Source organism: Passer domesticus, chromosome 25 (genome assembly GCF_036417665.1).
Source record: "Passer domesticus isolate bPasDom1 chromosome 25, bPasDom1.hap1, whole genome shotgun sequence".
Lineage (NCBI taxonomy): Eukaryota > Metazoa > Chordata > Aves > Passeriformes > Passeridae > Passer > Passer domesticus.
In genome coordinates, this window is record NC_087498.1 from 5,422,744 (window position 1) to 5,448,253 (window position 25,510).

A 25,510-nucleotide genomic window follows, 5' to 3' on the forward strand; every position below is an offset into this window, starting at 1 on the left:
CCGACCCGCTGCTCCCGGCCCGGTTCCTGGCCCTGTCCCGTTGTGCTCCCCAGCCCGGTCCCGTTCCGTTCCCCGGTCCCGCTGGGTCCCGGCCCGGTCCCGTTCCGTTCCCCGGTCCCGCTGGGTCCCGGCCCGGTCCCGTTCGGTTCCTGGCCCTGTCCCGTTCCGTTCCCGGTCCCGCCCCGCTGCTCCCGGCCCGGCCCCGGCGCTTCCTGCGGCCGCCCCGCCCCGCGGTCACGTGCGCGCTCGCCCGCTCGGGGCTCGGCTGGCTGGGCCTGTGCGGGCGCTCGGGGCCCGGAGCGGCGGCGGGAGCGCGGCGGGGCCGGGGGCGCTCGGGCCCGGGGCGGCGGCGGCACGGGGCGGGGGGAGCCCGGCCGGGCCGTGAGGGCGCGGCGGAGCCTGGCGGCGGCGGCGGAGCGGCCTGGGGGCTCCCCCCGGCGAGCGCGGGCCGAGCGGGCCGGGCCGGCGGCCGTGGCGGGGCTATGATGAGCCCGCTGCGGGGCTCCGCACCCCCGCGTGTCCCCCAGGCAGGTCCGGCCCGCGGCTGAGAACCCCCCACCGGCGGTGAGTGCGGGCGGCGGGGGCGGCGGGGCGGGCGGGCCCGGGCCCGCCCCTTCCCCGCGCTGGGGCTGCGGCGGGCCGGGGCGGCGGCGGGGCCGGGCCCGAGCCCCGGTAACGGCCCCGGCCCGGCGGGCTCCGCTCCCCGCGGCTCCGCTCCCGGCCTTGGGCCGCGCGGCGGGGGGAGGCCGGGCCTGCCGGGGCTGGGTTTCCCACCCGCTCTGTTTTTGCACAAACAGGCCCGGGGACGGGATCGTAATCCCCGCTTCCTGCGCTCCCCCGATCCTCTGGGTTGTTTTCTCCAGCGCTGGGTTTGTTTGGTTTTTTTTTTAGCTTGGGGAAAAGGCGGCTCGGGAGTGACCTTATCGCTCCCTGCAAGTCCCTGATGAAAGGAGGGTGTAGCCAGGTGGGGGTCGGGCTCCTCTCCCGGGTAACCAACGGCGGGACAAGAGCGCGGGGCGTTGAGGGGAGGTGTAGGTTGGACAATAGGAGGAATTTCTTCACTCCGTAGACACTGGAACGGGCTGCCCGGGGAGCTGGTGGAGTCACCGGCCCTGTAGGTGTTTGAGCAACTGAGCGCTCTGGTCTGGGTGACAGGGTTGTGTTTGGTCACCAGGTTGGACTCGATGATCTCAGAGGTCTTTCCAAGCAAAGTGACTCTGTGATTCCTGTCGCGTCCTGGACTCCTTTAGCCCTTAGAGAGCTGGATAAAGAGCCGTGTGCTTCTCAGATGCAGTAATCCCACTGCACAGCCTCGCTCAGTGATGCCCTGAGGGCAGCACTTACAGAGGTTCCCTTCCTCAGTGGTGGGCACCACATGGTGCTCAGAAAAACACTGGGTTTTTGTCATTCTGGGTTTGGTGCAGATACAGGATCTTGTCCATCCCAACCTGCTGCCCCTTATGAGTTCTCCTCTTGCTTTCCAGGTATGGCCTCACAGCTGCAGGTGTTCTCCCCTCCGTCAGTATCCTCGAGTGCCTTCTGCAGTGCCAAGAAACTGAAAGTGGAGCCGTCTGTCTGGGATGTTTCAGGACAGAGCAGTAGTGACAAGTATTATACCCACAGCAAAAACCTCCCAGCAGCTCAAGGGCAAGCCAGCTCCTCTCATCAGGTAGCCAACTTCAGCATCCCTGCCTACGACCAGAACCTCCTTCTCCCCGCTCCCTCCGTTGAGCACATCGTGGTCACCGCGGCCGACAGCACCGGCAGCAGCGCCACAGCGTCCTTCCAGAGCAGCCAGACCCTCACCCACAGGAGCAACGTTTCTTTGCTGGAACCGTACCAAAAATGTGGATTAAAAAGGAAAAGTGAAGAGGTCGACAGCAACGGTAGCGTGCAGATCATTGAGGAACATCCACCTCTCATGCTGCAAAACAGACCTGCGGTGGGAGCTGCGGCCACGACCACCACGGTCACCACGAAGAGCAGCAGCTCCAGTGGGGAGGGGGATTATCAGCTGGTCCAGCATGAGATCCTGTGCTCTATGACCAACAGCTATGAGGTCTTGGAATTCCTGGGACGAGGGACGTTCGGGCAGGTGGCGAAATGTTGGAAGCGTAGCACGAAGGAGATTGTAGCCATCAAAATCCTGAAGAACCACCCTTCCTACGCCCGGCAGGGCCAGATCGAGGTGAGCATCCTGTCTCGCCTGAGCAGTGAGAATGCTGATGAGTACAACTTTGTCCGCTCCTACGAGTGCTTTCAACACAAGAATCATACATGCCTTGTCTTTGAGATGCTGGAACAGAACTTATATGATTTCTTAAAGCAAAACAAGTTCAGTCCGTTGCCCTTGAAATACATCCGGCCCATCCTGCAGCAAGTGGCAACTGCCTTGATGAAGCTGAAGAGCTTGGGTCTGATCCACGCTGATTTGAAGCCAGAGAACATCATGTTGGTGGATCCTGCACGCCAGCCCTACAGAGTGAAGGTGATAGACTTTGGGTCAGCCAGCCACGTGTCCAAGGCCGTGTGCTCCACGTACCTGCAGTCACGCTATTACAGGTAAGCAGTGCCCTTGCTCCCTGAGCCAGGTCAGGCTGGGGGTTCCTTCTGCAGACACTGAGCTTTCCTGTCCGACCCCAGCTGAGGGGCAGCAGGAAATCATCAGCTCTGCATGTTTCCTGGAGATTTCTTCTGAAAGTTGGATGTAAATAAATAGAATGTCTGCCTTGCAAGGGTGGCCTAATCTGCAGCCCAGCACCTTCCTTTCCCCCCCAGATGAGTGCAATAAGTTGATTTTATCCTGGGCACTGGCTTGTGACACTGTATGAAGTGGCAAACTGGAGAAGTGTTAACTTTGTGGTTGTCTGCTATGGTCTGAAACTAGCCCATTAACCCTGGACATTTAGAAGGGAGAGGAGTCAAAGGGATGTCGATTTCTATTTGCTTTTGTTTCTTCTGGTTCTTCATCTTTGTCTGAACCCCCTTCAGGAGCACATGACTTCCTGTGTCAACCCTGGCTAAGTCATGCTTTCATGAGACCTGCAGCTCCCTTAGAGCAGTGATGAGAAAGATCTCTGCTTCCCTTAGCAATATGCAGAGATGTCTTCTACCCTACTCCTGCCCAAAAATAAATTATGGCCAGAAACGTTAAAACTCAGAGCTGTGCTGTTTCTTTCAATTATTGCTCCAGCTTGGCTTGGCTCTGTTGAGTGTATATTGGAATTTAAGTAGCAGCAGACTTCAATAAATGGATGCAGAAAGAACTTCTGGCTTCAAAGGGCCGTGAAGAGTCTGTGCTGTGTTGTCAGGGTTGCTTTGGGTGGAATGTGAGCTCACTTGACGCAAAACTCAGGGCTAGTATCTAGTCCTTCCAGCTGGGACCAGACAGGACTGAGGCACTCTGCCCCACCCTGTGTCTCTGCTCTGTTTGATGTCTTCCCTGGCTGCTCACTTCACTTTTGAAGCCTGGCTTATTGTAGGTTTGCTCAGTTCATCCCTCATGCTCCCTGTGTGCTTGCTCCCTTTGTTTTTGTGTTGTTTTTCTTTTTAACTCTGACACCAGTACCAGCTTTCCATGACATTCCTTTCATGTGATACAGACTTTTCTTAATCCATTGCTCATGATCTTTGCTCAGCTTGTTGGCACCAATCTTTCCAATTCTAAACTATTGATTGGTATGTTTGTTTTTTTCGTAGTGCAGTTGTCCCCCGTGCCCCATAGCTCTGGAAAAACATTCACTCTCTAAAATACATCATCAGTTTTGTTGTTATTGCATGGAAAGAGGTGACCACTGGTCAAGAATCTGCTCTATCTGACTTGCCACATGTGTCAGCAAAGCAGTTTGGGGAGGTGCTCTCCATTTTCTGGTATCTCAGAAAACAGATTTAGCTGAGGAAAAGCAGTGAGGGGTGATAAGAATCTTCCAGGGGCTGCAGAGAGGGAAATTCCTGCTCCATCTGTGTGTGGGGCACTGGCCTCCAGCCCCTTCCAGCTCCCTGGGGTGACTGACTCTGCCAGAAAGGCAAATAACCTGGGATTAGGTGGCGTTGGACTGTCTGCTTGGCTGGAGTGAAGAATGCTGTGATGTGGAAATCTAGTATTTAGTGATATGTAATTAGTCTAATGGTGATGATTAGTAAAATCCATAATCTAGGAATTTACAGAGATGGCGCAGAAACCAGCTCGTTGTGGGAGAACTGGATTGCTTTACCCATATTCACATTAAATTAGTGCTCAGATGAGTTCCAAGCTGGAATTTTTTTCAATGCTGTGTTTAATGAAAGAGCACAGACCAATTCTTCATATGGTTCTCTGTCAGCCATTAAAAATAAACTTCTTTGTGCTCACCTTTTAGCTTTCAATCCCTGTTACTGCCACTTGGGTAAGCTCTGCTGTGGAAAAGGATCCTTTTCCACAGAAACTGCTGCTGCCTCTGCTGCCTGACCCCACTCAGGAGGGGCAGTTCTACTGCTCACACTTCAAAGAGGGAGCAGAATGCCCATGAAGAATTCTTTGGCTCTGAAGGCCATCGTGGAGTAGGAGTAGATCAGCTCTCTGCAGTGAACAATTTCTGTGGCAGTTCTGGGATGTTTTTGCAGTAATTCTCACCTGAAAACAAGAGTACCTTCCTCAGGTTGCTTTTGTTCTTGGGGAGGATGAACAATGGAAGGAAACAGCATGCAGAAATAAAATCTCCCTGCTGTACAGAGTGGGGTTTGCTCATGCCCTGTGCTAAATGTGAGTGCAGCCATGCTGGGAGTTTCACTCAGCTCCCTGCCTCCTGCTGCTGCCCGTGGGCCAGTGTGGGGCACAGACTGGGACTGGACAGTCTGGGCCCTGAGAAGGTGGCCCTGAGCTCTGGGGGAGCTGCAGAGTGCAGGAGTATCCATTTCTCACCTCTGCTTTGGGCTCCATGACCTACTTCTGTCCCAGCCTGGCTGGCCTGGGGAGCAGCAGTGCCTGCTGCCAAGTCTAACTCTGCTAATCCAGCTCTGAGCTGGCCCTGCAGCTGCTCCCTGCATTGCTGCACTTGCCCAGGCTCTGTTCCCACCATCCCAAAGCACAGGTGTAAACACGGGCTGTTTGGAAATGCTGGGAGGGACTCCTGCAGTTTTCTGGGGCTGCTGTCAGTCCTTTCTCTTGTGAGAGTGCCTGAGTGTATTTGTCAGCTTTGGGAGGCAGTGCTTGGCAAGCATCTGTGCAAAGAGTGCTGTTGATTTTATTTCAAAGAGCTTAAGATGGTAAAATCACTTTAATCTCTGGCAGAGCAGCTATGGAAGTGACCTCTGCCTGCTGTCCTGGTTCAGCTCACATCTCATAAGGCTGCTAATTGCAGTGGTGTGAAAGGAGATGAGAGAAATTCTGATTTCCCAGCCCTGTCCTGCAATCAGAATGAAATCAGGTGGCTCATGAGAAGTTCATTTATTTTAGTTGCAAGAATAAAATACAAGACTTCAGCTTGCTATCATCATGGTATTGAGATTTAGGAATATGTGAGTGTGTTCCATCCTGGAGTGAAAGATCAACAAACTGCCACCAGTCTGTGTTTCCATTGGAATTGCTGGGGGGTTTTGGCACACTAGAGAAGGATTAGCATGCTCTGCATATTCCACAAGCCAACTATATTTTAGTTTGTTTGCCAGTCCAAGTGCAGCATGCCTTATATGACAGGTCTGGGTCCTTTCTGAATCAGAAATTCCTACATCAGGGTAATCAAGAGGGGCAGTACAGTTTGCTGATGATGTCTCATAAAGTAATGGCAAGGGGGGCTCCTGTGTAAATGTATGAATTGTACTTTTTCTACTTGTGAAGAAAGAGATTCCTCTGGTTTGCAACTCTTAGCCTGTAGAAAGTTCTATCCATTCTAGCATATTTCCTTAAAATAGAAATGTTGGCAGGAGAGTCAGCATTCAAATATCAGCTACTGCTTCTACTTGCACAATCATTTTATATTTTCACATGTGAGAAACCTTTCCAAAGTCAACAACTGCCAGGAGCAGCCAAACAAGAGGGTAGAAACAGATCAGTGTTGAGTGGAGAGTGTCTTTATGTCTTAGCTTGAACAATCTATTATTCTGATTACTGAAGTTATGTCATTGCTCTGGTTTTGGGGGCTCAGACTTAATAAAATCTGGATAATAAAGAATAAATGTGACCTCACTGCAGCAGGCAGCTGGTTCAGCTGTTTATCTTTTTTATAGAATCCCAGGCTGGTTTGGGTTGGAAGGGAGCTTGAAGCTCATCTCATCCCACCCCTGCCCTGGGAAGGACACCTTCCACTCTCCCAGCTTGCTCCAAGCTCCATCCAGCCTGGCCTTGTCTGATCCTGTGCTTTCCAGGTGCCCTGTGCCTGAGCAGCTGGGCTGAGTACCTCTCTTCTGGGGACACCTGTGTAGCCAGCTAAAACAAAGCTGTGTCTGTGTCACCACGGCACAAAGGGTGATTAACTGGGGAGTCACTTCTTGCCAGGGACAAACATTTGGGAGGCTGAGGAGTCGAGGAGGGCGAGTGACAAATTTACTGACACCTGTACATTGTGCAAACCCTGGCTTTTAGAATTCAATAGAGGGATCAGAGCTGGTTTCAGAGCCTTTTTTAACAGCTGAAGTATCCATAGTGTAAGAGCAGAAATGCCACACAAGCCCTGGGGCATGACCAGGAAATGGATAGCCTGGAGTTCAGGGCTTTTCTGTCTTCCTTTGCAGTTGTGTTAGTTATTCATGATGAAGGTCAAGGCTTTTGTATTTCCTGTACTTTCCAGGGTAAATTCCCACAGCAGCTCACCTGGGGTGTGCAGCACCTGGGGTTTTGTGCTCTATGCAAATGTAGGACCAGAATTTCTCCTGCCGGAACAGCCTCAGAACTTTGTTTCAGGACTCTGTGTAGGTGAAGAGCTGTACTAAAACATCCTTCTGTGTTATGAGTCAGCTCCAGACAGAAATCTCCCTGAAATTCCAGCCTGTTAGAGAAGCAAACCCTGCTTGGAGTGTGAGGTTTTTTTATCACCTCCCCTTAAAGGCTGGGCCAGACAGGTACATTTTGCATTAGGTGTGGTTGGGTGCACAGAAACCTGAAACACAACCTCCAGCTGGGCTCTCTGCATCCATTTTAGACTCGAAACTCTCTGAGCAAACCCTGCATGAAAACCTGCTGATAGAAACCCAGCTGCTCTCTGGGGAGCTCCTTTTCCTGGCTCTGCAGGTGCTCTTCTTTGCCACAAGAAGCAGGCAGCCTCCTGCAGCTGCTTACCTGGGGTCTCAAGACCTCCTCCTAGAAAAGTCTCTGTTTGCCAGAGCTTTTCTTCTCAATTCTGTTAGAATAGGCTGGACTAGATGATCTTGAAGGTCTCTCCATAATTCTGTGATGCTGTGTGCTGTCTCAGGGACACCTCACATGCTGTCAAGTGTAATTAAACTGATTACTCAAGGGGTAACTTTATACAATTGTGATATAAAGGCCTCCTTGGAGCTGGGGGCCACCGTGGCAATAAAAGAATCCACCTAAGTGATGAAAAGGTTGGGATCCACTCAAGGAAACAACTTTTTCTTTAAGGAATGAATAATTTATATTCACACAAATTTACTTTTGCGTGGAGGGGCTTTACCCAGAGTGGTTTACAGGGAAGAAATGCAGCTTTCAGAGCAGATTTGACTTTGGCCTTTTCTTTCCTTTTCCCTCCCCAGAGCTCCTGAGATCATCCTGGGTTTGCCGTTCTGTGAAGCCATTGACATGTGGTCACTGGGCTGTGTGATAGCTGAGCTGTTTCTGGGCTGGCCTCTGTACCCAGGAGCATCTGAGTACGACCAGGTGAGAGCACTGGGGGACGTGGGATCTTCACATGAAACCTTGATTTTCTGTGCTCAGACCCTCCTGAACCCCTGTGTCCTGCATCAGCTTTCTCTGGTGCACATTGCTGCTGTCTGAGCTCATTTTCTCTCGTGATATTCCCATTGTCTCTGGGCAGGGAGCACAGTGTTCTGTGTGTTTGCACTTGAGCTGAGTGTATCCTGTCCAAAAAAAGGGGCCAATTTGCAGTTAACCCCTGGTTTCCAAACCCAAAAGCTGTTGAAACACCTTCCTGCCAAAGCAGCAGCGAGGTGTGTGTGTGCTGGTGTGAAACACTCTGTAATTTCACCATGAGGGCAGTTTTTCCATGTGGGGACAAAGCAAACCTATCATTCCTGCCCTGTTAATACCTACAACAACCCTGAGTTTTTATGCAAAGTGTGAGCCTCAAGCTGTCTTTGGAATCCAAGGGCAAGACTCTGAGAGGCATCTTGAACTAATTAGTCCTTTCTGTGGATACTTGGCATTATTACCTGGCCTAGTCAGTGCCTATAAAAGGACAAAAAGTCTGTGAAAGGGGTTTTTTCTCAGAGTAGCTTTTCCACTGGGGTTTTTATGGTGGGATCCTGTTGCAGTGCTTGGTATGGTTTTCCTTGTGTGATAAAATACATAAAAACTCACTAAATGTCTCACATGTGTCTTCCCAGCAGTGTAACTTTCCGAAGGAAGCACAGTGGTACCTTAATGAGCAGAATGAGCTAGAAAGTAGTTGAGGCAGGGCCTGGTGGTTTCCTTGTGCACTGAGTTTTGTGTAATTCTGAGAACCTTATCTGCTGGTGTAGGTGGCTGGGGAGGAGCTGCTTTTTCCATTGCTTCATGACAGGATTTTGCAGCCCTCTGTGAGGCAGCGTGAGGTGTGACTTCATGGGGTTCATTTTGATGTCTGAATTTCCCTTGAAGACTGAAGATGACTTGGCTTTCATGTTTTTTGAGATTCTGCAGCAGCAAGTGAAAGCTGAGGTGGAACTTGTGAGAGGACCTCTCCAGGAATGAGTTCATGGGCTGGGATGGGGTTTACAGCTATTTTTTTAAACACCCTTTGACTGTAAAGCAAAAGTTATGTCCTGTAAAAAGAGAACTGCTACCTGAACTGTTGTGTAGCTACAAGAAATATCCACGTGTAAACACATGGATCCACCTTGGCTTGATTGAAAAGTGAGCCCATAAATTGATGTGATCACAAGCTGTGACAGTGCCCTGTTTTGGCACAGTGCCATAGCAGGAATTTGGCAAATAAGAAATGCTAAGGATCTGTGAAGGATCTGTAATTGATGCTTTGATTAAGGCATAGTTACCTTAACACTGTGGAGTTCTTTATGCATTTGCTATTTGCTTTCCTTTTGAGCATACCTTTTTATTTGTTATCTCTTTCCCAGTGTCTTATCAATACCATCACAAGGATTCAGGTGCATCTTCCAAAATTCTGAGCCATTTTTTTTAACATGTGAAAATAAGTATATTAAATGGGTTTGAGGATATTTGGTCTTGGTTTCTTGGTCAGTGAGGACTTTGCCATGATGTTATTCTGAAGTGTGCCTGGCATATTGTGTAGGCAGGCACAGCAATGTTGCTTGGATAATCATGCCTTTAATTATTTATACATACATGATAAATTCTCTGGTATTTTTCCCTCAAAATACCTATTTCTTACACTGTTTAATGTCTTAAAAGCCTAGAGTGTACTTGCATACAGATTAGCAAAAAATATTTCCATAAAATAAGAAAGATGCATTTAAAACCTAAAATTTTTGTATGATTACAAAAACGGCTTTATAAATACTTGAGATGGTCCCTTTAATTTTGCAGTGTGGCATATCTGGGCAGTCTTTTTCTTTTACAGGTAATTTCCTATTAGCTGTGAACAAACCTGACTGTTAATTACCCCATTAGCTGTGAATTCTTTATGGTGGGAGCCCTGACTTTTGTAATTTTCTTCCCTAGATTCGTTATATTTCACAAACTCAAGGCCTTCCAGCGGAGTATCTTCTGAGTGCAGGAACGAAAACAAGCAGGTTTTTTAACAGAGACCCAAATTTGGGATACCCACTGTGGAGGCTCAAGGTTTGTCTGTCTCTCCCATCCCCAATTCTCTTTTTTTCCTAGGGGATTTGATAGAAATTCCCACCCAGTTTTGGTGTGCTGTGCAAGCTCTGAGTGAGGATTGGCTTTGGAGTGTGGCTGGCTGGGGCTCTGTGCCTGCAGGAGCTGCTCTGACAGCAAAAAAAAAAAATCAGCAGTGATGATAGCACCAGCAAAGGGTGGGTGTTCATCACTGAGATAATGCCTGCTTATTATGGGCTGCTCATTCTCAGGCAAGTGTGTCACCTTGTTGTCATCTCCTGACAATCCAGCCAGTAAAATATGGAGTATTTTGGGATGGGTTTGTTCGTTTATCAGGAATCTGGTTATGGCTTGGCAGAGCACAGCAAAGAATGGGATGTAGGCCTGATTTGCCTTTGAGCAGCAAAAAGAAGGGAATTTTGCCTTTCTTCTTTGTAGAAGAGGGATTTTAAATATTTATAGCCTCTTTCTAAATCAGAAACCTTCAGTTCTTTTGGCTAATGCACTACCCAAGGCAGCCTTGAAATGAAGTCATCCTGCTGTTAATTCAGCTTTGCAGTGAATGATCTTCCCAGCTGAGGGCATGGGATCCCAGGGCTCTTTGGTTTGACCTGCTGGTGTGTGGTGTGTCTGAAAGCAGCAATTGATCGTCTGCCTCAGCAATTTCTTGCTGCTTCTTCCTTATCAATACTCAATATCTCAGTTTATACTAATGTTTTCTTTTATAGACCCCAGAAGAGCATGAGTTGGAAACAGGAATAAAATCAAAAGAAGCTCGGAAATATATATTCAACTGTTTGGATGATATGGCGCAGGTGGGTGGGGATCTTGGGTCACAGATAACTCGTTAATTTTCTACATATAATTAAGTAACTTTCATTTTTTGGGGGATCTCTAAAAATGAGGCTCCTGTGCTGGAGCAGCCAGTCCTCTTCCATTGGCAGTTCAGACCACTGATGGAGGTTTACAGTGGTGCCAATTTGCATCAGAAATCAGTCAAAATGTTAATTATGAAGCTGTTTGAAATGTTTTGTGTTATCTTATGCCTCGGTGTGTTAGCAGGAGTGTGCCCAGCCTGTTCCCAGTATAGCAGAGCAGTAGGAGAGCTGAGCCCCTTCAAATGTGGTTGTAGGATTAAACCTCTTATTAGACTTTGGAAATAGTGACAAGAACTACAGATCATTCTTATTTTCATTCTCTCTTGAGAGGTAAAATGAAAGAATATCTGGTTTTAATATCATGAGGCCTTAAATATAAATTTTCTGTCACTTTTGTAGCTGTTACCGTCAGGTTAGATCTGTGCAGAGAAGGTGGAATCATTCTGGCTTGCCAGCCCCTTACAGATTCCCCCAGAACATGAGGGCATTTTGCCAGTGAGTGGAGAATGAAGCCTGCTGGTCCCTTTGAATAGACCCAAATCCCTGTTGGGAAGAGAATTCCAGTGAAGTTTGACTTTCTCTCCTAGAACGAGCAAAGGAAAGGCAGTGTGTTAGCACTGTGATACCTGAAATTGGTCTGGCTGAGAGACAGGAATGCTCAATAACTATTTCTGTGTGATGTTGCATTTATTGAACTGTTAGGCAGCAGTTAATTTGATGCTTGTGTGCACCCCCATGTGATTTTCCAGGTGAATATGTCTACAGACTTAGAAGGGACCGACATGTTGGCAGAGAAGGCTGACCGAAGGGAATACATTGATTTGTTGAAGAAAATGTTGACAATTGATGCAGATAAGAGAGTTACTCCACTGAAGACTTTGAACCATTCGTTTGTTACAATGGCACATCTGCTGGACTTCCCCCACAGTAACCAGTAAGCTCCCTTGGATGGGCTGTTTGGTTTCAGGATTTGCTGGAATCACAGAGCAGCCCTTCCCAGCTTTCTGGCAGGGCTATTTTCTGCAGTTCCTGGCTGATCTGAAAATAGCAATGGCATGTGTAAGGAATGGAATGTGCATAAGCTTCCTTTTCATGTTTTAGGACATTCTTTGTTGGTTTAAAAGAACCTAAAGCACGTGCATAAAGTTGGGAATCTGTCACATCTGTGTCCTGTTTTTACAAATCTGATGTTTTCCTTCTGTCGTTCTGTTCCAGTGTGAAATCTTGCTTTCAGAACATGGAGATCTGCAAGAGAAGAGTGAACATGTATGATACAGTGAATCAGATCAAGAGCCCTTTCACCACTCACGTTGCTCCTAACACAAGCACAAACCTGACAATGAGCTTTAACAACCAGCTCAACACAGTACACAACCAGGTATAGCATCTTTCACCTGTTTTATCCTAATCAAAAACATGAGTAGGCTGATTTGGTGCCTTCAGGCCAAATTTTAAACTACTCTCAAAATTCATAGTCTTATCTCAAAGTCTGATTTTCCAAAACTCAGGCCTAGGAGCCTCTTTACTTCATGTATTGAAAGTTTGTCAGTTCAGCAACATAAATTAATTGGGTGCAATTCATGTTTTTTGTTCTGTGTTGTCTTCAGCCTTTTACCTCAAACATTTTCCAGGTGCTTTCCTCCTAGTTTTATATTGATGGTTCCTGTTGTTTGTTTTATAACAAAGAGAGATAAAATTACAGGAAATAAGTGAATTCTTTTTGTTTATTTTTCTAGGCCAGCGTGTTGGCTTCCAATTCCACTGCTGCTGCTACTCTTTCCCTGGCCAACTCAGACGTGTCCCTGCTGAACTACCAGTCTGCCCTGTACCCATCCTCTGCAGCCCCAGTGGCAGGAGTGGCTCAGCAGAGCGTTTCCCTGCAGCCTGGAACCACCCAGATCTGCACACAGACAGACCCCTTCCAGCAAACCTTCATTGTTTGTCCCCCTGCTTTTCAAAGTAAGCCAAGAACCCTTTGTGTGATGCTGTGGTTTCAGCCACTTAAGGCAGGAGAAGTTGTGATTTGGACCAAACTGAGACAAGCCTGACCAGAGCAGAGCTCTCTGTGGGTGTCACACGGGGCTCTTGCATCAGGTGGAGGTGCAGAACCAGGTCAGACATGTGCAGGCAGCTTGATCCCCTTCCAGGTCGTGCTGGAACAGGTGACAGGACCTTGCCTGCCTGGCTTGCAGGCTCCAGCTGGTTGCTCAACCAGTTTTTCCCCCCAAACTGAACACAGCAGCATTCCACAGAAAGCAGGGAACAGAGGAGCCAGACCTGCCTGAAAATCAGTGTCTGTGTTTGTTATCTCAACAGTAAATATCTGCTGTTTGAGCCTCAGTTCACAGCCCTGATGCAGGTTTTTGCCACAGGTTGTGGGTCAGTGAGCTCAGCACAGGCAGCTCTGTTCATCCTCAGGGTTCTGTAGTTGTGCTGATACCTGGATTGTCTTAGTCTGGAGGGTTATTTGTGACATGGGAACTGATGGTGTAGGGCTTGAACTTTAAACTTGTCTCAGGCAGGTTGGAATTGGGAGTGTGTGTCACTGTTTCTGCAAACCAGACTCCCCAGAGCTGAGCTGGTGAGGGCTGGCTGTCCATCATGGCCCTGCAGGATCCCAGGGTGCAGAAGTATTTACTTCAGCTGCTGTTTTACTGGGATTTTGTCAAAGCTCTTCTATCCCTTAAACCCACCCTATCCTCTACCCTTACCTAGTAGGAATTTGATTTTTGGAAACAAATTCTAGTACAGCAGCTTAGTGATGTGTCTTGTCCTCCACAGCTGGACTTCAGGCAACTACAAAGCATTCTGGGTTCCCAGTCAGGATGGAAAATGCTGTCCCAATTGTGCCACAAGCACCTGCAGCACAGCCACTGCAGATCCAGTCTGGAGTTCTCACACAGGTAAAAAAACCACCCCAAACCCCTCATGGGCTCAACTGCAGTTCCACCATCCAGGAGAACCTGCCTGGGTGCAGGGGGTTCTCAGGACACACTGAAAGGTTCAATGCAGGTCACTTCTAAGACAGTATTTTCTTGTTTTGTTTTGTTTTTTCTGGAATATTTAAAGTCTGAACTATTTTATGTCATGTGCCTCCCTGGTTTTAGGAGTTTGATTTAATAATGGGAATAAATATGTGGTTTTCAGCTGCTAAAACAGGCTGTATTTTTCAGGCATGGACAGTGCCTGTAAGGCAGTGCTGGTCATTTTTGCCTACACTAAAAACGTGGCAGGAGAAATCATTGCTGTGAGAAGTGAGACCCCGGTAAACAGAGGTGACAACACAGATTACTCATGCTAAAATTTCATCTTTAAATCAACAAAATTATTTCTGAATCCTTCTCAGCTAGTTACATTCTTAGTGTGAATTATTGTGTAGCAATGACATATCTATTTCTGCAGTTTGCAGTTTTAAGCAACATACAATACCAAAATTCACAAATAATTCTAAAAATGCTGTTTTAAATATTAGTAATGTGTCATAAATTAAACCCATTTTAATTTCCAAAAAGTTATCCTTTACTGTACAATAAGTGCCTGGTGATTCACAAGTTTTATTCACTGAAAATTTGTAGTTGCCTTTACAATTAAGTGCATTTTTGTTTATTTGCTTAGTTTTAGTTTCTGCTGGCATTAACACAAACTCTGTTAGTTTTACTCTTCAGGCAGCATATTGCACTTACAGATCTTGTAGAAGAGTAATTTTTAGTTTGTTCAGTCCAGATATTTAGGTGGCATTCTGTGATTGCTGGTTTCTTTAGCATTAATGATACAGGTCACAGTATCCACAAAGCAGAATCCATTTGAAGGCCCACCTGAATCCAAGAGTGCAAATTGTACACCAAGAACCTAATTTAAATTAGACATTTGATGCACTGATACATGTCTGGGTGGTTTCATCACGGATAACTTTGCTCTTTCATGACACCAAAGACCTGCTGTGCCTTCCATGAAATCCCATAGTTTACCTTTTCTCGAGAGTTCTGTGTGTGGATTTGAAGGTCTGACAGCAAGTGCAGGGAGCTGCCACCGTGCCATGGCTAGTGCAGCGTGGCTGTCACTTGCCCTCTGGGACCCAGAAAAGTGCCAGTAGCTGAGCTCACTTTGACTTTTGAAATGTGTCATCAGAGAGACATCCCGTCCCCAAATTTTTCCCCAGCTCATTTTGACTTTTGAACCGTGTCATCGGAGAGCTCCTGTCCCCAAACTTTTCCCCAACTCGTTTTGACTTTCGAACCGTGTCACTGGCCTGGAGATTCCCAGTTGCTCGTGCTCTCCTCGGGGCCCTGAGGGTGCCCGTGGGGCAGTGCAGGGTCTGGGTGTTGGTGGTTGCTGGTGTTGGTGTCGGTGCGTCCCTCCCCTCCGCGGCAGCGCGGTGCCGCTCGCCTGGCCCCGCCGCCCAGCGCGCTGACCTGCACCCGCCTGCCTCAGCTCGTGTGTTTCACTCACTGCCTGATCTACATTTCAGGGAAGCTGTACACCACTAATGGTAGCAACTCTTCATCCTCAAGTAGCCACCATCACGCCGCAGTATGCGGTGCCCTTTACCCTGAACTGCGCAGCCGGCCGGCCGGCGCTGGTCGAACAGACGGCTGCAGTACTGGTAATTGCCTCCCTTGATTGTGTTCACTAACTGAGTTTTTGTTTTAACTTAGACTTGCAGAGGGCATGGAAGCATGTGCCATCTTGTGGCTGTGTTCTTGCTACATCTTAATGTCTTGTTGTTTTCCTCCCCAACATTGCTGAAGCACTGTCTGACTCTGACGTTTAGTGTGGCTCTGTAAAGAATCCAGATCCATTGACTATTACCTTTGCTAGCCTAGTATTGAAAGCTCTTCTAAACTAGACCCTAGAAGAGTTGTAATCATTCTTGTTCTTCACTTACTCTCCTATCTTTGCCTTTTGATTGTGGAATACAAAGGAATCAGTCTTTAGCTTGACTCTGCTACAGGTACCTGGATGGCCAGAATTTGACCTACTTGGCAAGTTAGCTCCATATTTTGTTTGCAACACGTGTAAAGCTGCTTTGTATGGAGAAATGCTTCAGATCATAAAGCACAGGCTAAAATCCCTAATGACAGCAAATCCTTTAATGTATTGCTCTAGCAGTTGATTTCTCTTAACCTCTGTTGAATATTGACAATAATTTTCTGGCCTTTTGTTATTTATAGCCAATCCACGTAGCTTGCTTCATCCAGATAAAGATTCTGTTCCTCACAGATACTTTCAGTTGATATGTATTTCTTGGTTGAAATTAAAGGTGAGCTCTAGTATCCAAAATAGCAGTAGCTAGCTTTTAGGTCATTTGGAACAATTTTAAAAAAGGATGGGGGAAAGGAATGAACACACCTTTAAGAAATGTATGCTTGCAAAATTGTCCTCTTCTGTATTCTGGCACCTGCATCAGAACAACTTTGCAAGTGCCACAAAGAAGTCATTGTAAAACTCCAGAATCAGATCAGTGAAGCTTATGAAAACATTGCAGTGCACTGAAGTGCTGGTATCCTCACATGTCCTTCAAAGCACATTCCATTGTGTGAACCATGTTGTTTCTTGTTGCTTTAAAGTGGTAGTTTGAGTGTCATTTTCTTCTGAGAGGGAGAGACCTCTGCTGAAGTGGAATTTGCTCAAGTCATACCTGTCCTGAAATTGAAACCCACTCATTTGAGTTCTTGTGAACCAAGTGAGCTGCTCCCTGGTTCTGGGGATGGGAAGCAGGAGAGTGGGGTTCTCCTGGTCACAGCTCTGAGCTAAACAGACCCAGGGGTGCTTCTTCTTTCCTCCTGATGAATTTTGATTGCTGAAAGGCTGCAATCTGGGCTCCAAAAACAGCAAGGGGTGACTATAGCACAGCTTGGGACACAAGTGAGTCGTCAGTGATGTTTTCCAAAGTGGATTTGGGCTTTGATTCAACAGGCAAATTCTGTTCTGCTGTGTGTGTGCAGTGGACTTGAGGTTCAACTGCCCTGTACAGCAGTGGAGATCAGAGATCAGTCTCCAGACTCTGAGCCTGCATTCTGAGTTTCTCTGGAGGACTTGACTAGTTCTCTTTGGATTCTGGGAGCCTTTGGCGTGATTTTTGCTCACCTTTAGTGCTTCCAACACTTCTCCCTTGCTGCTTCCCCTGAGTTTGCATTAGCCATTTGCTAAGCTTTGCATATTTTTGTCCTTCCTCTGTCAAAACAGTTCGTCGCTTGGAAGGCCCGATTTCTGCCTCTCATTGGGAATTTATATCTTGCTGTATTAAACTCTCTGCTTTGTCTTGTGCAGGTGTTGGCTTTTGGAAAGACGCATGGTGTGACTTTTAACATATTTCTCTTTTTATTTTTTATTTTTTCAATGTTATTGTTGTTGTTATTATTATTATTATTCCGCTTATGTTGGCAGAGGTTTTAGCAGCTCTCTGCTTTGAAGGCTTCTTGTTCGGAACTGGTCTTTATTTGTGCTGAGTGCATCTGTTACTTGCAGAAATACTGAATTTGAAACAACACGTTTTGCAGTTTAAGCTGCAGGAGAGAAAGCCATATAGTATCAAAATCATGGAAATATTACTCTGTCAAATTTATTTGGACAGGAACATTGATAATATTAATGAATTGAACCTGCCTTCATGTAACTAAATTATCTCTCAATGAGGCTTTTCTTAAATGCCTCAGCTGAGGTGGGTGAATTTCCACAATAATGACACCATCTCAGCTCTCTCAATGTGAGCCCTGCAAGACAGAAAAGCAGACAGGACCAAATTAGTTTCATGTTTTGGAACCTTTCAGCAGAGCAATGATGTAAGTTTACATTCAGAAGGAGTCCCAAGCACTGCTGCTGCACCTGGCAGTGCAATACCTGGCTGCATGTGCAGCACAATATAAATACTGTTTTCTCCAGGTGACAGCAGTGATAAAAGAGATCAGCAAAATGTTGGGGAAGCTCATTCCCCTGGTTTTCTTGTCCTTGGGAAAACATACAAGGATGAGCTGTATCTCTGCAAGCTAACAATCCACCCCAGTGCATTTATTGCTTGGGCAAATCTCTGCCTGCCCCTGCAGGAACTGAAGCCTAGTGATCCTCTGTCTGTGTTTGTTGTTTTGCAGCAGGCCTGGCCAGGGGGAACCCAGCAGATCCTGCTCCCTTCCACCTGGCAGCAGCTCCCAGGGGTTGCTTTGCACAACTCTGTCCAGCCAGCAGCCGTGATCCCAGAGACCATTGGCAGCAGCCAGCAGCTGGCTGACTGGAGGTAGGGATTGCAGGAGCTCCAGCTCCCTGCCAAGTGGGAATTCCTCCATCACAGAGCCCACAGTGTCTCCCTTCCCCTCAGGGGCTCGCTGCAGCTCGTGGTTCCTGCAGTGCAGTCATGGGATTTGGGTCTCTTGTTTCTCCTCTGCTCCAGGAATGCACATTCCCATGGAAATCAGTACAGCACTCTCATGCAACAGCCATCTCTGCTGACCAACCACGTGACATTGGCCACAGCACAGCCTCTGAATGTTGGGGTTGCTCATGTTGTGAGGCAGCAGCAGAGCAGCAATGTGCCAGCAAAGAAGAACAAGCAGCCAGCACCGAGCACAGCCAAGTAAGGATTCCATTGCTTCCTTTCCCAATCCTAGAAAAGCCACGGGTTTGTTTGTGGAGTTTGTCTTTTGCTGTGAAAAAAGCATCTGATCACAGAGGCATTCAGGGTGTAACTTCATTGGGCTACAACTGCATTTAAAGACGTCTTGGAAAAAGCCTTTGTGCTGTCATTACTGATTTAAATTATATTAATTTCAGTGAGTGCAAGGACATGGTTGGCCAAGTGCTTTGCTGTCCTGATCAGAGGGGTTTTACACTCCCGGGGTGTTGGTGCCATAGCAGTGCAAGTGACAGAAGTGTTGAGTGAGGGGTGGCAGTTTCTGGCAGTGTCCAGGTGGATCAGTCCCATTCAGAGCATCCCTGAGTGCCTTTGGCTGTGTCTGTGGCACTTTGCTGTCTGCATGTGTGCACTGAGATTCTGTTCATGTATGTGTTCATGCTTGTATGTTCCTAATGCTGTCTGAGCCCCTGAGCTGCAGCTGAACCCTGCCGTGCTTCCCCTGCAGGCCCAGCTCATCTCTGGAGCCCGTGCCCACCCAAGTGTACTCGCTGGTCGGGAGCAGCCCCCTGCGCTCCGCCTCGTCCTCGTCCAACGTGCTGGTGGCCGTGCAGGAGCAGCACCAGCCCATCGTCATCCCCGACACCCCCAGCCCCCCTGTCAGCGTCATCACCATCCGCAGCGACACCGACGACGAGGAGGACAGCAAGTACAAACCTGCCAGGTGGGCTGTTCACCTGGGCTGTGCTGGCCTCAGCTCATCAGGGAGAGGGGGGACACGGTGTGCGAGCCCTGGGCACAAGACAGAACATTCCCCATCACATCTCTGTGGTGTTGTGCTAGTAGTTAATCCGAGTTTTAATGGACAAGAAGGGAGGGTGTGAGGTCTCAGAGGGAGATCTGTAATCTGGTGGGGAAAACTAGAACGTTTCCCATTTGTATTTTGTCCTTTTTTGCCCTGCAGTTTGGGTATGAAGCAGAGATCCAACGTCATCAGCTACGTCACCGTCAACGACTCCCCTGACTCGGACTCGTCCCTGAGCAGCCCCTATGCCCCAGACCCCCTGTCCTCGCTCAGGAGCACTGGGGGGGCCCTGGAGCTGCCCAGCAGAGCTGCTGCTGACAGCTCCAGCTCCCGCACCATCATTGTGCCACCCCTGAAAATGCAGCTCAATGACTGCATCGTAGCCACCCAGGCTTCAGGTGGGTATCTCAGTGTGCTCTCCTGTCCCTGTGCCACACTCATCCTCACTGGACTTTGCACAATGGGTCTTTCTCAGCTTTAGGTTTCACAGCTGCTGTTCTGCAAGCCTTGGTCTGTTTTCATAGTCATTGATAGATTTACCTTTCATTTACATTTGGCTGCATTTAGGAAGATCTGTAACCACTCCTGATGGTTTCTTAGTCACATTTGAAATCATAATTGAAGCAAAGTCTCTGTGACAGAAACAGTCAGTTTGCTGCCCAGAGCTGGTTACCAGCAGCGTGGGAAGGGGAGGAGTGGACTGAGCTTGTGGCATCTTGCAGGCATCCTGAGCAGCAGCAGCAGCAGCAGCAGCAAGAGCAAGCCAGTGGCCTCAGTGAGCGGGCAGACCTCGGGATGCTGCATCACACCCACGGGGTACCGCTCGCACCGCGTGGGCACCAACGGCGTGCAGCCCCTCAACCTCAGCCAGGTGAGCCCACCTGCCTCAGGGGCTGCCCTGGGGGGCTTCAGGAACGTCTGAGGCAGGGGAAAAGGCTGGCTTGCAAGAGGGTCAGTAGTTGCACGTGGTAGTTCTTCAGAGCTGGCTCTGTCCTGGGGTGGTGCAGGGTGGGACACACTCTGTGGGGTCACAGGGGGGTTTCTCGAGGCACAGGATTTGTTCCTGTACCAGAGGGCAGGAGAAGGTTGTCTCCATAGTCTCTCTTTGTGCTCTTTGTCACATCTGACTTACAGCAGGTCTTTCTTGCCACTCAGGAGGGTGACACCAAGGTCTAGCTGTTGAATTAGAGTAACTTCGAAGGCACAGTATGAGAAAATTCTTTAGTTCTTTACCTTTCTCTAGACCTCACAGAGTTCCAACCAGTAGGTTAAGACAGGACTTTCTCTCTCAAACTTACAATTGACACCCAACATCTTTGGATGTTTCAATTCAAAGATTAGTTTCACTTCATTTTGTGTCAGGATGTCTGGGTCACACTGCAGCAGCCTCTCAGAGGAGAGGGAGTGTTGTCACCCCTGCAGTTCACTTCTGGCACAGACACCAGACAGGTTTTGTGGTGCTAAAACAGGGCAGCCCTGCTTCCACCCTCCCAGTGTGCAGAGGAGTAGATGTGTGAGGAGTTGTGGGTCACATCTAGGACCTGCCCTCACTTGTCCAGCTGTGGTACCCCCCGAGTGGCAGTTTGCCCCATTGCAGAGGAAAGTGTCACCTTTGTCCCTGTGGAAATGCAGTCACCTCCTCAGATCTGTCACGAGGGAGGATCTGCAGATGTATCAGGGGGCGTGGAGGTGCCCCCTGCTCACCTGAGCATGACCACTAACCTCATTTACTCCCTCCCCTTGCAGAACCAGCAAACCACAGTGCTGGCCTCCCAGGAGAGAAACGGCAACGCTGTCCCACGCCGGCAGCAAGCTTACGTGGCCCCCCTCACATCAACGATTTCTCAGGCTCCCTACACGTTCCAGCACAGCAGCCCAGTGCATCCCCACCTGGCAGCAGCCACGGCCAGTGCCCACCTGTCCAGCCAGCCCCACATGTACACTTATGCCCCCAGCAGTGCTGCCACGCTGGGCTCCACCACGTCCATCGCCCACCTGTTCTCCCCGCAGGGCTCGTCGCGCCACGCCGCCTACGCTGCCCACCCCAGCACCCTGGTGCACCAGGTCCCTGTCAGCGTGGGGCCCAGCCTGCTGACCTCTGCCAACGTCCCCCCCGCCCAGTACCAACACCAGTTCGCTCCCCAGTCCTATATTGGTGCTTCCAGAGGATCTGCTATTTACACTGGATACCCGCTGAGCCCCACCAAGATCAACCAGTACTCCTACTTGTAGTTGCCAGTGAAGCGCTGTCCTGCGAGGGGCCCGAGAGGCTGCAGAGGATTTCAGGTGAACCTTTGCCTGGGAGTGACTGCCTGGTTCGTGTTTCTCCCTGATCTGGTTGTGTGTTGTTCCCAAATGTCTCTGGTGAGTTCGGTCACTAACCGAGCAGCATGCTTTGTTACCAGTACGAGGGTCACTAATTAAGTTTTTAAAATTTTACTTACTTTTTATAGATGCTTTTAAAAAAATTCATGGTCACGTTTATTTAAAATTGTTCTGTTGTGCTAATCAAAAGGGGTGTCAAATCAGTGTCTCAGAAGACAGATCCTGATGTCTTTTTTAACTTGTGTAACTTAAACAAACAGATGTGCAGATTCTATTTTAGCAGCTTGCACAAATCCACGTTGCCACTAAAAATGTGCATGTTTATCTCATTACGTTGCTGGGGCAGTTTTAAAATCAGATTTAATATTTTGACATCTGTTCTGTAATTCACTTTGTCTTTCACAAATTGCTGGTTCTGAAAAGCCATTACATCTCCATGTATGTTTCTGTCAAAGGTATTTTGTTTACTCCTCTGCTTTGTTTAAGGACTGGTAGAGGCAGCTGCCTTATGCCAGCAACACGATACATTCAGGAGTCCTGTAAACCCTGGAGTCTGCTTTGTTTTCTCCAAAATTCTCCATAACCCAGCTGAATTTTTTGTTGTGTTCGTTGCAGAATTCTTCTAAGTGGTTCAAACTGTATTCAGGATCTCACTGTGTGACAGAGCTCAGCAGCTCTGTCAGGGTGTTGTTGTTGTCTCCAGTTGAGAGTGAATAATGCAGCATTGCTCTAAGATTTGGTTTCTGCAGCTTATTAGATGCTGGCCCTATAATGGAGCTGGATTCCTTCACAGAAGCACAGGGCTTTGCTTTGTTCTGTTTTTCTTAATATTTTTTGCCTCACGTGATTCATTTAGGAGGGAGATGAATTTGAAATACAATGAAACATCACTGTATTGATGTGTACAGCTTTTTATACTCCTGTGAGCGTATCCTCCTGGATATGTCAGCAGCTACTCTAAAGCGCTCTTAATAAGACTTGTAAACTGTACGTGCATGTAGGAATTGCAAGGAAAAAAAAAGAAAAAAACAAGACAAAAAAAGAGAAAGAAAAAGAAAAAAGGAAAAAAAAATCCAGATTTTAAAGTTTATTACTGAATTTAAAACTATTTTAGAAGTTTTGTATTGGTGGTGTTTTAATATTTTACAGAAAATGAAATATGTACATATTGATTAGAAAAATATAACAAGCAAAACTTCCTGCTAACCCCAAATGTTTTGTCTTTGTAATCAAAATGTGTAGTGATTATACTTGAACTCTGTACTTAGTGTTTGTCTAATTCTTAAACGTTCCTGGGGATGGAAGTGTTGTATCCTTTGTATTTAAACCAAAATGAATTGATTCATGTTGGAATGTATGTGATATAATGCAATGGTTAGAGCTCATCACTGTAGCACTGAGAGAGGAGTAGAGCTTCACGAGAGGAAAGGATACCTTGGATTTGTTTTGCACAGGTATGTGTGATGAAGAGTTGTTTGGTGTGTCCCCTTATTGTAGTGCCTTAAATGATGATGTAGTGTGACTAGAGTTTACAGTGAGCTTGCCTTACGAGGGACCAGCAAGCCCCCGTCGAATTGAAGCAATTCACCCCCCCAGCTCCCCAGCCAGAGCAGCAGGATGGTGCAGAGCCCTCTCCCTGTCACCGCTCTCATCCCAGCTCCCTTCTTGTTCCCAGTGAAGCGACGTCCCCTCGAAGCTTTCCCCTGAAATGGCACATGTACTGTTAGTGTCTGTCAGTGCATTTCGGATAAGGTAGTGCTGGGAATGCATTGGAATGTTTAGTCTAATATTGCAGAAGTGATTAAACACGTGCAATCACTTTTATTAGGTTTAGTGTAGCGTTACCTTCCCCCACAGGAATAGCAGATGTGTCGTGTAAAATATTGCTAGCTTGGTGATAGAATATTTATACCAAAGAGAGCCTGCTGTAAAGCACATAATACCATTAAAAAGTTTTATAATGCTACTGCTAACGTGGAGTTGTTGGGAAGGTCTGTCAGCTGTAGCCCTAGTTAGTGTTCAGAGGAAATACTTTGGATAATCAGTGCAGGTTTTGGACTACGCTTTGTTTTCTTGGGTCCCTTGTACTAGGAATTCTTTCTCATCTAACACACAAAGTATCTTGTCCAAAAGGATGATGATGATGTAAACTGGTCCGAGCGGTCGCGTTACTGCAGCAATAAGAGGTTTGGTAACCTTGCACCCCAGTTTATGTCCCCGTGGGAGGGAGGCCAGTCCTGGCCTGGCTGTGGCAAGAAATGGCCAAGCCATTTCTGCAAGCCCACGTTCCTGCTAGAAGGAAGCCTGGACTGGCCTGAGGTGGAGGGGCTAGGGAGGGCTGGAGGGCTGTGGGCGTAGCATTAGCCCCCGTTGATGTTCAGTGTGTTTGTAGTCAGAGAACCAACCTTGCTGTGCCACATCGTTGCTGCAAACGATGCTGTTTGTTGCTGTAGGCACTTTGTTGCTTTTTTTGACATTGCTTGTGTTCAGTACTTGCCTTGAGATACCTCTTGGGTACAGAGTTGTGCCTTTCCACCAAAAGGCAAACCAAGCTCCAACTCCCTGTTTCACAAATAGGACTTCATGGAAAACACTTCACTAACAGGAAAAAAAAAAAGATAAAAAGACCTCTAGCAAAATCTGCTAATAATTTTGAGAACTTGCCCGCTTTCCCTTAAAAACAGCAGCTTGTAATGTCCATTTAGAGAACCTTGTAACCCAATTAATCCCAATCAAATGTATTCCCAAAGCACGGTGTCATCTCCTCCGCTGCCCGAGTTCCCACAAGTGTTGGAACAGGGAGGATGAGATGGAAGTGATGTAGGTGAAATCAAACGTGCTCCATTTGGAACAAGCTGCCAAATAATACCCCAGAATTCCTCTGTGATACACAGCAAACCCCACCCCAGCAGGGCCAGGGCTCCCAGTCTGGCCCCAGTATGTGATGCCCAGTTTAGGTGTGTTGTGTTCTGCTCTAAGGAGAAACATCCCTTCTTCCCTTGCATATCCAGCCTCAAATTGGGTTCAAGAATTGACTCTCCTCATTGCCAGAGCTTGCTACACATTTTTGGAGAGAAGTCTGCTATCTCTGGATAGGAATTGGCATCCTTGAATTTTCTTCACAGCTAGTTTGGGATTCACCTTTGGAATATTTGGTCCCAGCTAGGTTTGTCTGTGTGATTCTTGAGCTGTTCAATCAGTTTTCTCTTACCTGACCTGTATTTGCAGCTGTGATAGCCCTGCAGAGGCAACTCCTGAGGCTTTCCTGCTTAGCACCTAATTGATGGGATGCAGTAATTTACCTCTGACTCAGCAATTTCTTTTAGTACATGAAACTAAATTGCTTCTAAATGACAGGATTGGCACAGCCCTGCTTTCTTTTATTTTAAATTTTATTTAAACTTCTGAATGGTGCCGCATGTCCACATGGTTGTTTGTTGCTAAACTTTATATAATGTGTGATTTCAGATTCAGCTTGAACTATATCTATCTCACTACATGTAGCAGTACATTATATGTAATGTTAGTATTTCTGCTTGAATCCTTGATATTGCAATGGAATTCCTACTTTATTAAATGTATTTGATATGCTAGTTACTGTGTAAAATTTAACTTTCTTTTATGGTTGTGCTCTTCCTTTTTACAAGCCGCTAGATACAGGTAGTTTCTGACAATTACTGATCTATGTTTGTATTGCTGATGTACTTAGGGGGTATGTAAAAATCATTTTAACAAAAGAAATAGATATTTAAAAATTTAATACTAACTATATGGGAGAAGGGTCCATTGTGAAAACATAGTTTATCTTTGGATTCAATGTTTGTCTTTGGTTTTACAAAGTAGCTTGTATTTTAAGTATTTTCTACATAATATGGTAAAAATGTAGAACAATTGCAATGCATCAATAAAAAGGGTTAATTTTCTGTACTCTATTCATCTGGTCACTTGGTCTGTTCAGAGGGGTGGGAGAGGGGTTTGGGGCATCCAGAATGAGGAGCTGAGAGGGGTTTGGGGTGTCCAGAATGAGG

At 47.4% G+C, this 25,510-nt stretch overlaps 1 protein-coding gene across 5 annotated transcripts; it reads left to right on the forward strand.

Annotated features, from left to right (window-relative positions):
• Window positions 1-300: 300 nt before the first annotated feature.
• Window positions 301-25,414, forward strand: HIPK1 (homeodomain interacting protein kinase 1). Of its 5 annotated transcripts, none has more exons than XM_064399281.1 (16): window positions 301-564; window positions 1,485-2,562; window positions 7,687-7,810; window positions 9,791-9,910; window positions 10,639-10,725; window positions 11,538-11,722; window positions 12,004-12,166; window positions 12,525-12,747; window positions 13,570-13,691; window positions 15,257-15,391; window positions 17,877-18,019; window positions 18,173-18,355; window positions 18,861-19,076; window positions 19,317-19,555; window positions 19,880-20,028; window positions 20,904-25,414. In XM_064399281.1, the coding sequence occupies exons 2-16, from the start codon at window positions 1,487-1,489 to the stop codon at window positions 21,387-21,389; spliced, it is 3,651 nt and encodes a 1,216-aa protein (XP_064255351.1). In that variant the 5' UTR covers window positions 301-564; window positions 1,485-1,486; the 3' UTR covers window positions 21,390-25,414. The 5 variants fall into 5 exon arrangements, with proteins under 5 accessions (XP_064255351.1, XP_064255356.1, XP_064255352.1 ...); XM_064399286.1 differs by having other exon boundaries at window positions 21,168-25,414; XM_064399282.1 differs by having other exon boundaries at window positions 17,880-18,019.
• The last annotated feature ends 96 nt before the right edge of the window (window positions 25,415-25,510 follow it).

What these genes read in the sequence shown, in the direction of transcription:
- HIPK1 (XM_064399281.1), top strand. Translation starts at nt 1,487, where the DNA reads ATGGCCTCACAGCTGCAGGTGTTCTCCCCTCCGTCAGTATCCTCGAGT. An exon ending in CTGCAGTCACGCTATTACAG is followed by an intron (nt 2,563 to 7,686) that starts GTAAGCAGTGCC and finishes TTCCCTCCCCAG; the next exon opens with AGCTCCTGAGATCATCCTGG. An exon ending in GACTTCCCCCACAGTAACCA is followed by an intron (nt 11,723 to 12,003) that starts GTAAGCTCCCTT and finishes GTTCTGTTCCAG; the next exon opens with TGTGAAATCTTGCTTTCAGA.